This window comes from Lipophrys pholis (genome assembly GCF_963383615.2).
Source record: "Lipophrys pholis genome assembly, chromosome: 1".
Lineage (NCBI taxonomy): Eukaryota > Metazoa > Chordata > Actinopteri > Blenniiformes > Blenniidae > Lipophrys > Lipophrys pholis.
In genome coordinates this window covers 4,386,847-4,398,011 of record NC_137635.1, presented here as the reverse complement: position 1 = coordinate 4,398,011, position 11,165 = coordinate 4,386,847, and the positions used below count along the sequence as shown (strand labels likewise).

The following is an 11,165-nucleotide window of genomic DNA, read 5'->3' as shown; positions in this document are numbered from 1 at the left end:
TTCTTAGTGGTTTGGTCAGATTGGAGCATCTTACCACACACCTTATGTTTGACACCTCTATCTTCACCCAGCGTCAGCGCTGATTTGCTCCAGCATTCAGATGTAGATATATCTGTAAACAAATTGGATGCAGTTTAAATAAATTGGTGTGGGGCGCCATTGCAGCCTTTATTACCAAACTGTCTCTTCTGTGTACTTTTACAATACATCATACATAATTATACCACAATCCAAACAGGTCTTCTGGACTTCTGCACAATGGGAGAAGACGGGACTTGTGAATTTATCATTGTCCCACACCAAAAACAGCGAAGTTTCCTCGCAGTATCATTATTCATTATGAAGCTGATGACAGGAGAGAAAGAAGGGAAGGTCCTGCTTCATCTCAGAGTCTGCAGGAAATTAAACCCTCCACGATTGTTCCACGTTTGCTCTGTTTATTCACTTTTTACCAGCTCGGACCGAATGATTAATGGTTCTTTTTTTTTCCATGAATAAGGACACAAAATGAATTGGACTGTGGTAACAGAGGGAAACAAGGTATGACATCACATTTACTGTGAAATAAACCACAAATTATTTCCTCCCTTTTTCTCAGCTGTGCGAGTAACACCTCATCACATGTTCACACAACTCAATTTGTTATGATTTCTTTATTCACAAAAATAAGAAAAAGCATAGTAAAGGCTCATATTTAAAGTGGATGTTGTAAGAAATAGCATCTTTCAGCCACTGGTTGAAACCACATAGTGATTTGTCTGCATCATGCATACCCCTCCGGTTCCTCTATTTGATTTTGACTCATTTTCATCTCCTCTTTTTTCGCCCAGCCTGTCACTGCTGACTGCACGGGCACGTGTATATTTGTCATAACTATAAACTTCTAGACTGTTCATGATTTCAATTTCGAGGAAATGGAAAAACTGTCGAAACGCAGTGAGATAGAACTTTACACCCAAACACTCGTCACTTCGAGGGACAGACCTGCAATCACACACAAGGTTCACCAGCATGTCAAACGTTTGTAACGCAGACTCCTCGGTACAAAGCACATTGATCTTGGGAGAATTGTCTGATAGTGAAGGTGGACTTGGAAAAAGGTGCGTAAACACTCAGTCGTTGCACATTTTAATGACATTGCTGCAGTCATAAAAAGTTGTCATTTGAACAGTAAATTGTGTGCGTCTGATTAAAGTTTACTTTGCTACCATAAAAAAATACTGTGATTTACTCAAAACACACACGCGAGAGGCATGAATGCATTCAGCCGGGACGGACGGATGTAGTTGGTTTGCTGAAATGAATAACTGTGAAAACATAAGTCATTACCTCACTAATTCAAATGAGATAAATCATTATTTTATTGCTCTAATTTCATCACATGAACACACGTCATAAAGCCGGTATAGATAATGTTTAACACATAACAGAATCATATTTAATTGAATTAAATAGAGGTCAAAGTTGAGATGAATTGCAGTATTTTGTCCTAAAACAGCGAGCACACAATAAACAGCAAAGAAGCAATCGAATTCCTTTTACTTCTCTTTGATGTTAAAATATCCAATGAAAAAATGTAAAAAAATAAATAAATGCATCTGTGCAAAATAAAAGGCTCTCAAGAAGCACAGTGCGAGCAGTCAAAATAACCAGTTCTACTCAACCAGTTAAAATGTTTGAGTGCTGCAGTTTGAATGTAAACCCACTCATCACAAAATAGTCTTTTTATATCCAATATTGTGTTTTAAACAAGATACAGGAGACGTTACACAACCCCTTTCAAAAGTTAAGCAGGTAATAAAACGGAGCAGTCTGAACTTAATGGCTGGATTGAACATGACATACTTTGTTTTTGGAGCACAACAAGAGAAGTATTCCTAAATCATAAGCTGGAGAGAGAAGCACGTTTGGTATTGTAAATTTGGAATCCCACAGTTGACGGGGTCAACACCGCAGCTCCCCGAGCAAGACCCCCTGACCCCTTCAGCTCCCCGAGGTGCCGTAATGTGGCTGCACCACCAGATCCTAGAAATAGGTTGGGTAAAATGAGGAAAAAATGAATTTCCCAAAGGGTGTTTTTTTTTTTGTTTTTTTTTTAATAAAGTATTATTAAATAGTTTATTAAAAGCAGCGAGTGATTGTTTTCTGTATTATTTCATTATAATTAGGTAGCCTCGTATTACTTTATCTTAGAGGATCTATTTTTGAGTATTTAAAAAAGTGGTCACCTCAAAGGCAGATGGTTGTGGGTTCAAATCCAGACGTGTGTGTGTGTGTGTGTGTGTGTGTGTGTGTGTGTGTGTGTGTGTGTGTGTGTGTGTGTGTGTGTTGGGGGGGTGGGGGGGGGGGGGGGGGTTGTATTCTGAGAGCTCTAATTTTCTCTTTTGGATATGAGTTTATTTGGTGTGTGTGTGAGTGTGTGTGTGTGTGTGTGTTTTGCGCGCGTTGCGCGCGTGCGTGTGCAGCCTTCGCCTGTCTCCTCTCACGACCCGTCCTCTGCACCCACAATTCCCTGCGCCGGGACAAGATGGAAGAGAGCAGCGGCCGCCGGAGAACAATGTTTTGGCAATAAAAAACCCCGAAGCGAGCGAATACGGCGACGATACAGGCACGTTTTGAAACCCACTGCGGTCATGTGTAGGTGAGTGGGCAGCGAAATGAGCGCTTATCGGCGCGCAGGCCGTCGGTCTTTGTCGAGATTTTTTTTTTCCTGCGCCGGGCGCAGACGGGGGAGATGCACCGCGGAGCAGCATCATTGTTTCTGTTGCACGGGCCGTAATGCGGGTTTTTCCGTCGGGGGGCAGCTAACGGCTAACCAGCTAGCTCGTGGCTTGTCTGGATTGTTATAAACACAGCTGCCGGGAAGGCGTCTGTTCGGTTCGGCCGCCGGATCCCGGGGTGGTGGGGGTTGAGAGGGGAGACGTCTGGGTGTTCCGGGGCCGTGCGTTTTGGCTCTTCGGATGCGGCTCGTGTGTCCGGCGGTGTGGTTGTAATCGGAGCTAAAGTTAGCTATCAATAAATAGAGCGCCAGCGCAGCTCGCGGACAGATTTGATTTCACGGCGTCATCAAAGCTCGGCAATCGGAGAATGAGCCGCTGAGCTCCGCTTCAAGAGAAAGGGGGGGAACAAACAAGATAAACCTCTCTATTTGGGTTGTTTTAATCAAATCCTCACTCTGTTAATGTTTAACTTTACACGTTTAATAGCCGCCGAGTGATGAAGGTTAATAGCATCAAGACGTGGGTCCTGCTTAGCATTTTGCTAAGCTAAAACGTCCACAACGAATATCGCTGCAATAAAAGAAATATTTAAAAAAAACTGGATATGCGCTTATTTCTGGTTGTGCTGCGTTCATTGTTGACGCGAGTTTATTTGAAAGGCAGATTGTGGATTTTATTAGTGGTGGAGGGGAGACTTCTTGGAGGATTGTTTTGATTAAGGGACGCAGAGATGCAGTTGATTGTTTCGAGGCGAGCTAACGATGCTAACTAGCCGGCTAACTATTATGCATCACAAAAGCTGCTGCCGCTGCTGCTCAATGCGGTGTCACGTAGCCAAATGGTCAGCTGGTCTAGACTAAACAATAAATTCTCACTCTTCTTGTTTTTCCTCGGCACTTGGTTTCGAAACACGCCCCAAGTCTGCAATTCCAAATCATCCAAACACGTCTCCACGGATTTGACCTAAATATCGTTTGTTTTAGCCAAGTGTACTGAACCGATTAATCTGCCAATATTGCGCCCGACGCCCCCACCCTCCCTTCCTTTTTAGCTTTCGCATTCCCTATGTGTTATTAGCACCCCTCCAAAAAAAATAAAAAAAATAGGGAGTGTTTATTTGTCCAGGATGCACCAAGAGTGCAGAAACAATGATATCGATGATCGGGATACGACGTTTTGATTTCGGCTGCAGTCCAAGTCACATGTGGCCTTAAATGTAGAAGAATACTCGAGGTGGATCGAATCTTTCAGATGTGACCTTTGTTATTTCCCAACGTTTTACCTAAACCCTTGGACTTAAAGTGTTAATAACGATATTATTCATACAGAATCTGTGTTTGGTGTTAAAACACACATATTATGTTGAATAACAGGTTATTGAACAGCTCTCGCTCTGTAGTGTAAACAAATAGTAAATAGAATCATTCCGTTTGCTGATCTCAGTCTTTTTCAATAGATATTAAACAGAGGTCAATGGGAATTTTATGGACTGCATTTGGCAGATTTTTCAAAATTTGCAAGCTACTTTTGGGTGAAGCCAGTCAGCTGTGGCTCATGTTATATCCCCTGGTTCAAAATCCCTTTCTCGCCTCGTCCATGTGTAGAAATGTCCCGACAGAACATAGTTGAGGTCAAGTCTTTAGTGGGTGCATGAATGGGTAAATGTTACTCAAATTTTTTTATGTATTTGACCTATTGTTGTGTTTTCAATGGATTCTTATTAGATGTTTCAAGATGTCGCTGTGAGCTGTTGTATATCTTTATAATACCTGCAATCATCAGTACTTGACACAGTTTTCTGTCTGCTCTCTCTTTCAGGACAGTCTCCCCCTGCATTCCTCTTTAGATTAAGAACCCTCCTTCTCCTCTGCACAAAGTCGAAACATCACCATGAGTATTATCCAAGACAAGATAGGCAATGAGTTTTTGCGCAACGGAGGCATGGATCCCAATTTTGCACCAGGTATGCTTATGTTTAGCCACCTGCCGCCAGTCACCAGCTTCACGCGGCTCACCTCCCAGTCCGTCATGGGCGAGCTTCCTCAGGAGATGATCCTGAAGAAAGAGCGCGACTCGCCGCCGGAGCACCAGGGTGCGGCTGCCGCCAACACAGGGGGGTTCCTTCACAGCATGGGCATTAAACAGGAGAGGCTAAATGAACTGGATTACCGTATGCCCCTCTACGGCGGAGGAGTCGGGGTAAACTGTGCTGGAGGGGGCGTAGGGAAGAGTGGGACAGACATGCCAGATATGTCTTTTGGCAACCACCACCAAAATCACCAGAACATGCTTCTGCATGACCTCAGCCTCAGCAACGTCCGCTCGCTTGGAGAGCCGGTGAGAAACGATTGTGCTTCAGCTTGAACGTTTTGTTTTTTTGTCTCAACTGCTTTATTTCTCATTTTAGTGCTTAAGTAGCTGATGTTATGTGGACATGTTTCTCTTGAGAGTTTTCAAATGCATACATTTATTTGAGGGATTTATTACTGTGCAGATTATAATGTCACATTTTAACAAACGCTTTTATTCCTGTTTCTTATTAATACTTAGTGATAATGACCTTTTGAACTTTCTGTGAGATGGAATTGGTCTTTTCCATTAGAGTTATCCAGTTCTATGAAAAGTAAATTACCCAGTGCATTACATGTACTGATACCGGGAACTTGATTAACCAATCCTCTTAGCTTTTTCCTTGTCGTGAGCATTATTGTCATTTAGAATTTGTCTGCTTTACTCTGAAGATTTATTTTTATGGTACCAAGATACTGTCAGAGCTTTAAATGGAATAATGATCTGAAATACTGTAGAAAGATCCATGAAACTTTTATACAATCTGGATATTGTTTTGATTTTTACTGTCAAATCTGGTGAATATTGTAAAGATTATCATCACTGATCTGTGTTATCTAATTATCTGTATGAATGCCCTTTAATTCGTCTGTGGTCGTAGCTTGTACTGTTGGTGTAGTCGACTTCCTGATATGAGTTTCTCTCCGTCTTACCGTGAACTGTGGGTTATGTCCCATAACAAGGGTCTTCATTGAGCTGCATGGTAGTAGTTTTTCAAATGTGGTGATTTTTCTTTAGACCGCAGCATTACTTTGTTATATTCTTTCATCCAGACATACTGGGGAAATTTACTTTTCTAGTTTTTGCAGTTATTTTAAATGCCAGAGATTAAAAAAGCTGGACAAGTAAAAGATAAATACCAATTTTGATAGATTCAATTCTTGATGAAAATCTGTCAAATGGTATGTGGATTCACCTCGAAATTTCAAAATTTGGAGGATTGGATTTAGCTTTGTATAATTTCATACAGATGGTTTGGTTGAATATTTAATGCGTCCAGATAATTAACCAAACTTCTCAAAGAGTTAGAGTCAGTTCGGATATTAGTGTTTGAATCAAGGAGATGAGTATGTCGTCTGCAAATAGTGACAGTTTGTGTTATATTTTTCAGATTGTTTAATTTACAGACTGAGGGATTCTATAAAGACAGTGAGAAGCAGACTGCCTGCATTAGTGGTCCAATGTGAATGATTTTGAAAGGCTGCTGTTAATTTAAATTCTGACTCTGAATTATTGGGTTTGCCCTTAGATTCCTCAAAGAGCAGGCAAAGAGCCTAAAGAGTCCTCGGGTAGAAGAGGTCGCAGGAGCAATGGGGATGGGCAGGGGGGCAAAGCTCGAAGGAAACGCAACGATGCTGCCAAGGTGAGTGTCTCCTTCTCTTTACAGCCGAGTTTGTCTTGAATCGCTCACAGTATCACCCAAGATTCTGTTGCAGCAGATCGAGGCAGTGAGGTATGCACTTCTCTAGAAGTGTCTCTCCTTCCTGCAGTTTTAGTTTCCTTCTGCAATGATCTTCTTCAAAGAGTCCACACTTCACGCTGCTGTAGTTCCAGTGAAGTTAGCGGCGATTAAAGTAGACGTGCAGGATTTACCGATAAATGTTTTGCCGTTCCTCTGCTGCTGTGTGCTCATACCTCTCCTCTCCTCTCCTCTCCTCTCCTCTCCTCTCCTCTCCTCTCCTCTCCTCTCCTCTCCTCGTAGGCCATGATGCTGGATCCAGATGGAGCCTGTCTGTCCCCCAACTCCAAACCACATATCTGTGAGCACTGTAACGCCGCCTTCCGCAGCTCCTACCACTTGCGTAGACATGTGCTCATACACACAGGTGAGAGACTTTCACTGCCTAATGCGTCTTCCCGTGCGACGCCGTTGCTGCAGACGGATGAGTTATCTGGAAACATGCGGCACCAGACTGACTGCAGAGCACTCTGATGAGCGATAAAACGAACAAAGACCATGAATGTGGAATAGGATTGATGATTAATGTACACAACATTCTCCCTTTTCACCACGACTGCACGCGACCTGATTTAAATCCAGACACACACTGAAGTCGGGGATGAGTCAGGGATTACTCGTGTGTTTCTGGATGTCTTAGTCACTCTCTTTGCCGGGAATTCCTCCCTTTCTTTTTTTGAACTTGAGCCTATAAACAATTCATTTTTTCATGCCAATTATTTTTAATTAGTTTCAGAGTTACGTTCTCGTTTGAAGGGAGAGATGTTCTGTACATTGATAGATCTTCAGTCGATCTTCCTGATATTTCCACAGCCGCCTCATCAGTGTTGTATTTTACCGTCAGACTGGCGAGTGTGCAAGTCTGATGCTCATTCGACGGACCACTGCGATTGTGATCGCACAGTTACACAACACGCTGGTTTTTTAATTAATGTGGTGAGCGGATGGTTTTATTCTTGATCGCACAGGTGAGAGGCCTTTTCGGTGCAGTCAGTGTAACATGAGCTTCATCCAGAAGTATCTGCTCCAGCGGCACGAGAAGATCCACAGCGGTGAGTTTGCCGTCGGGTGTTATTCCGTCAGGGTTTTTCTCGGGAGTGACACGTTGACATTGTCGCCGCTATCTGCAGGGGAGAAGCCTTTCAGCTGTGACCAGTGTAACATGCGCTTTATCCAGAAGTACCACATGGAGCGGCACAAGAGGACACACAGCGGCGAGAAGCCATATCGCTGCGACACCTGCCAACAAGTAAGCACTTTCTTTTTCTTTTTGTGCGTCCCATCTACTTGAGCTCATTATAAAGTGCTGAACTGGGGACTAGTTGTCTGGGGAAAATATGAGGAATGCAACTTTGTCGAGCTTGCTTTTTCAATATGCACGGATCAGCGATAACATTATGACCACCTGAGGTCCCTCTTTTTCTGCCTTTCTATTGAACCAACATTAATGTCTGAGCTTCAGTAATATCTAACATGTCAACTTTGAATGTATCCGACCTGCTAACAGCGACTCGCTGGTCAAAATATTATGGTCTGTCAGTGTTTGTTTTCATTGTTGTAATTGAAAAACTACCAGAACAACAATCTGAGCCTCGCTCGTCTTTCTCTTTCAGTTCTTCTCGAGAACAGACCGGTTACTGAAGCACAAACGGACGTGTGGAGAAGCCATAAAGAAGGGCCTAGACCCCAGCATGCTGGAGCTCAGCGAAGCAGAGCTAGGCCAGGGCAGCTATTCACTCACTCAGGGAAATTCTACCACCTCCGGACGCAAGAGGGGAAAGTCCAAAACCGGCGAGGGCGGCGAACGGAAGAGGAAGAAGAACGCCTCCGCGGCGGCGGCCTCGGCCTCCAGTGGGATGGCCGGCGAGCTGGGCCTCCAGGACTTTGGCATGGAGCACCCCTCGGGCTCTGACCACACCATGCAGGGACGAACCCCCAAACTGGTCTTTAAAAAAGCTGGCCGCAAGGGACTCGACAAAGGCCTCCTCTCCCTGGAAGACGGTGCAGATGGACAGAAACTGTTGGGCCAGAAGCCCGGGTCCATGGATCACGTGGAGGCTTCGGGCCTCGACAACATGGCGCTCCTCCAGGGACCCGGGGGCAACAAGCCGGGCCCCACCACCAGCAGCAACTACGATGATGCAATGCAGTTTGTGAAAAAGCGGCGCTACCTCCACGCAGTTAACAATGACTATGGAGCCAGCTCACTGCACATGGCATCCCAGGGCAATAGTGTAATCCAGGGCTCCCTGGGGCCGGAGCCCACGCTGGCCATGCTGGACTCCTCGCCGCTGGAGCTCAAGCACGACAAGTCGGGCATCCCAGAGGAGGTGCTGCAGAGCCTGCTAGATCACTATAGCCATAAGCCAGAAGGAACACACCACCACGATGTGACTTTTGATCTGTCAGACCACCCCCATCATGTAGACCTCCAGCCGGCGGCCCCTGTCACCCCGGAGCTGGAGGATGACTCGCCAAACGGTGGTGACAAAACGGCAGTCATGCACGAATATTCAAAGTACCTCCTGCAGGCCCTGGAGCGCACCAGCCACAGCGGACCCTTCCCCAGCCTGGGCCCCACGGGGCCGTTCCCCCTCCTGTCCAACAGCTCCAGCCCCACGGGCCCCCTGTTCGCCGACAAGCACGTGTACGCTACATCGCCGCTGGACTGCGGCTACCCGCCTGCCGTCTCCTCACCGCTGCCCATCGCCGCCCCTTCCTCCACCTCCTCTTCGTCGTCCTCTAAGTCCCACTACGGCATGCTGGTCGGCTCGCCCTCGCAGGCGGGCTACCACCTGGGCCTGGAGCCGACCGCCCACCAGCAGCTGACTCCGTCTCAGGAGCTGACGGAGCAGCTGGAGAAGCAGCACTCCCCCGGCGCCTTCAACCTACCTCCCCAGGACCTGACCGTGCATACAGAGGGCTCCAAGGGGCAGCAGTCCAAGGCCGGCGGTGGCGCCGCGCCCACCAACGGCTCCACCTACCCCGACCTGTCCCCGTTGAACCCCCCGAAAGAAACCACGTACCAGATTGAGAACTTCGCCCAAGCCTTCGGCTCCCAGTTCAAGTCAGGTCGGCGAACCCCTCTGAGCTACGGCAGCGATCCTGTGGCAGAGGTCGACCACCGAATACGGACTCCAGTGTCAGAATTCTCAGGGTATACCAGTTTGTTAGCTGACGTCAGTGAGCCGGTGAGTACAGGATCAAAAACCCCGACAAGCCAAAGTTTCAGATAAGGGTCAAACGAGGTGAATCCAGTCGGGGGCCGTTCTGTTACTGTCCATACGGCCCCTGCGCCCCATCCGAATTTTGTTCTCGTAGCAAAGTTTTGTTTTTTGAAACACTGCCATTAAATGTTGATACAAAATGACCAGGGAGGGTCTTCCATGGCCTCAAATGCAATTTTTTTTTAAAAGATATTCTCATTTTTATGTAGTTGCTTACTTTTGTTTAAGAATAGTGATTTTGATATGAACGTACCGTAGATTTAAATGTAATTTAAAAACATTTAGAGGGTAGCTATAAACTTGCTTGTTCTTTTTTTTTTTTTTTTCCCCTTCCTTTTTCTGTACCTATGTGTTCTATCAATCATACCATTGTAAAGTAATAATGAATAATGTTGATGATTTCAATAATAACATTTGTGGCAGGGAAAGACCCAGAATTCAAATGGCAAAAAAAAAAAAAAGTATATATTGTCTGTTACAAGAAACGTATAAACTCAGGAAAATAGGCAAAATTGTGTAATAAGACTTTGTATGATGAGATGCAATTAGCACAGTTTTTACAGGTGTACTTTGAGACTACAAAGCTTTGTTTTGGTGGGTTTTTTTCTTTAAAAAAAAAACAAAAAAAAAAAGCAAACAAAAAAAACAACAAAAAAACAAATATGTCAGAACAACAAATTACAATACACGATCCTGTCCGGTTTTTACTGTGTAGTTTTGTCGAGATTACGGTACTGTTGTGTCGATGTGAAGACACACCCACATTTCTTCTGCGAGCCACGACTTTGTAGAAATTGTAGCAGGTGCCCGAGCAGGACAGGACGTCGCAAGGCGAAGGGGGACGTCTCGCCCCCCGCCCCCGTCCCCCCCCCCCCCCCCCAAAAAAAAACCAACAAATAACCAGCCGCTACGTTGTCAGTATCAGTTGGCGAAAACCCCGCCGGGCTGCACGCCTCCATGTCAAAAAGAACTGCGCCCCACTGTCAGGGGCTTTCTTGTTTTCCGAAATGCAATGAACACCACGCAGTGTTCGGCTCATCACGCTGTTGCTGAAGTCTTCTTTTTTTATTTTCTTTAGAAAAAACAAGTCACCACTTTTCTGCTTCACTCCTTGCTGTTCCTTTGTGTGTCAACGGAATCAAACAAGCACTTTTTGAAAACAAATCATCATTGGAAACAACAATAACCCATTCAATTTTCAGATGTGATACGTGATGATTATGTTAATGATTATTAATATTATTTTAAGAGGAGAAAACTGTGAATGGGAGCGGGGAGGGAGGGAGGGAGAGAGGGAGGGAGAGGGCCGGGCTATTTGATGAACTTTGATAGGAGTTGACTAGGCATGACCATGGGCATTTAAATGTATTTCGTTGCTTCTTCTCGGGGGTAGACGACGGGGGAGGGGGC

General features: G+C 45.2%; 1 protein-coding gene across 1 annotated transcript; it reads left to right on the top strand.

Annotated features, from left to right (window-relative positions):
- Nucleotides 1-2,504: 2,504 nt before the first annotated feature.
- LOC308107794 (zinc finger protein 281-like) lies at nucleotides 2,505-10,635 on the top strand. The gene is made up of 7 exons (XM_080460306.1): nucleotides 2,505-2,641; nucleotides 4,539-5,057; nucleotides 6,319-6,432; nucleotides 6,772-6,895; nucleotides 7,497-7,580; nucleotides 7,659-7,777; nucleotides 8,142-10,635. The coding sequence occupies exons 2-7, from the start codon at nucleotides 4,611-4,613 to the stop codon at nucleotides 9,762-9,764; spliced, it is 2,511 nt and encodes an 836-aa protein (XP_080316432.1). The 5' UTR covers nucleotides 2,505-2,641; nucleotides 4,539-4,610; the 3' UTR covers nucleotides 9,765-10,635.
- The last annotated feature ends 530 nt before the right edge of the window (nucleotides 10,636-11,165 follow it).

Coding starts and splice junctions, on each gene's coding strand:
- LOC308107794 (XM_080460306.1), top strand. CDS start 4,611: ATGAGTATTATCCAAGACAAGATAGGCAATGAGTTTTTGCGCAACGGA. Junction 7,581..7,658: donor GCACGAGAAGATCCACAGCG/GTGAGTTTGCCG, acceptor CGCTATCTGCAG/GGGAGAAGCCTTTCAGCTGT. Junction 7,778..8,141: donor GCTGCGACACCTGCCAACAA/GTAAGCACTTTC, acceptor TTTCTCTTTCAG/TTCTTCTCGAGAACAGACCG.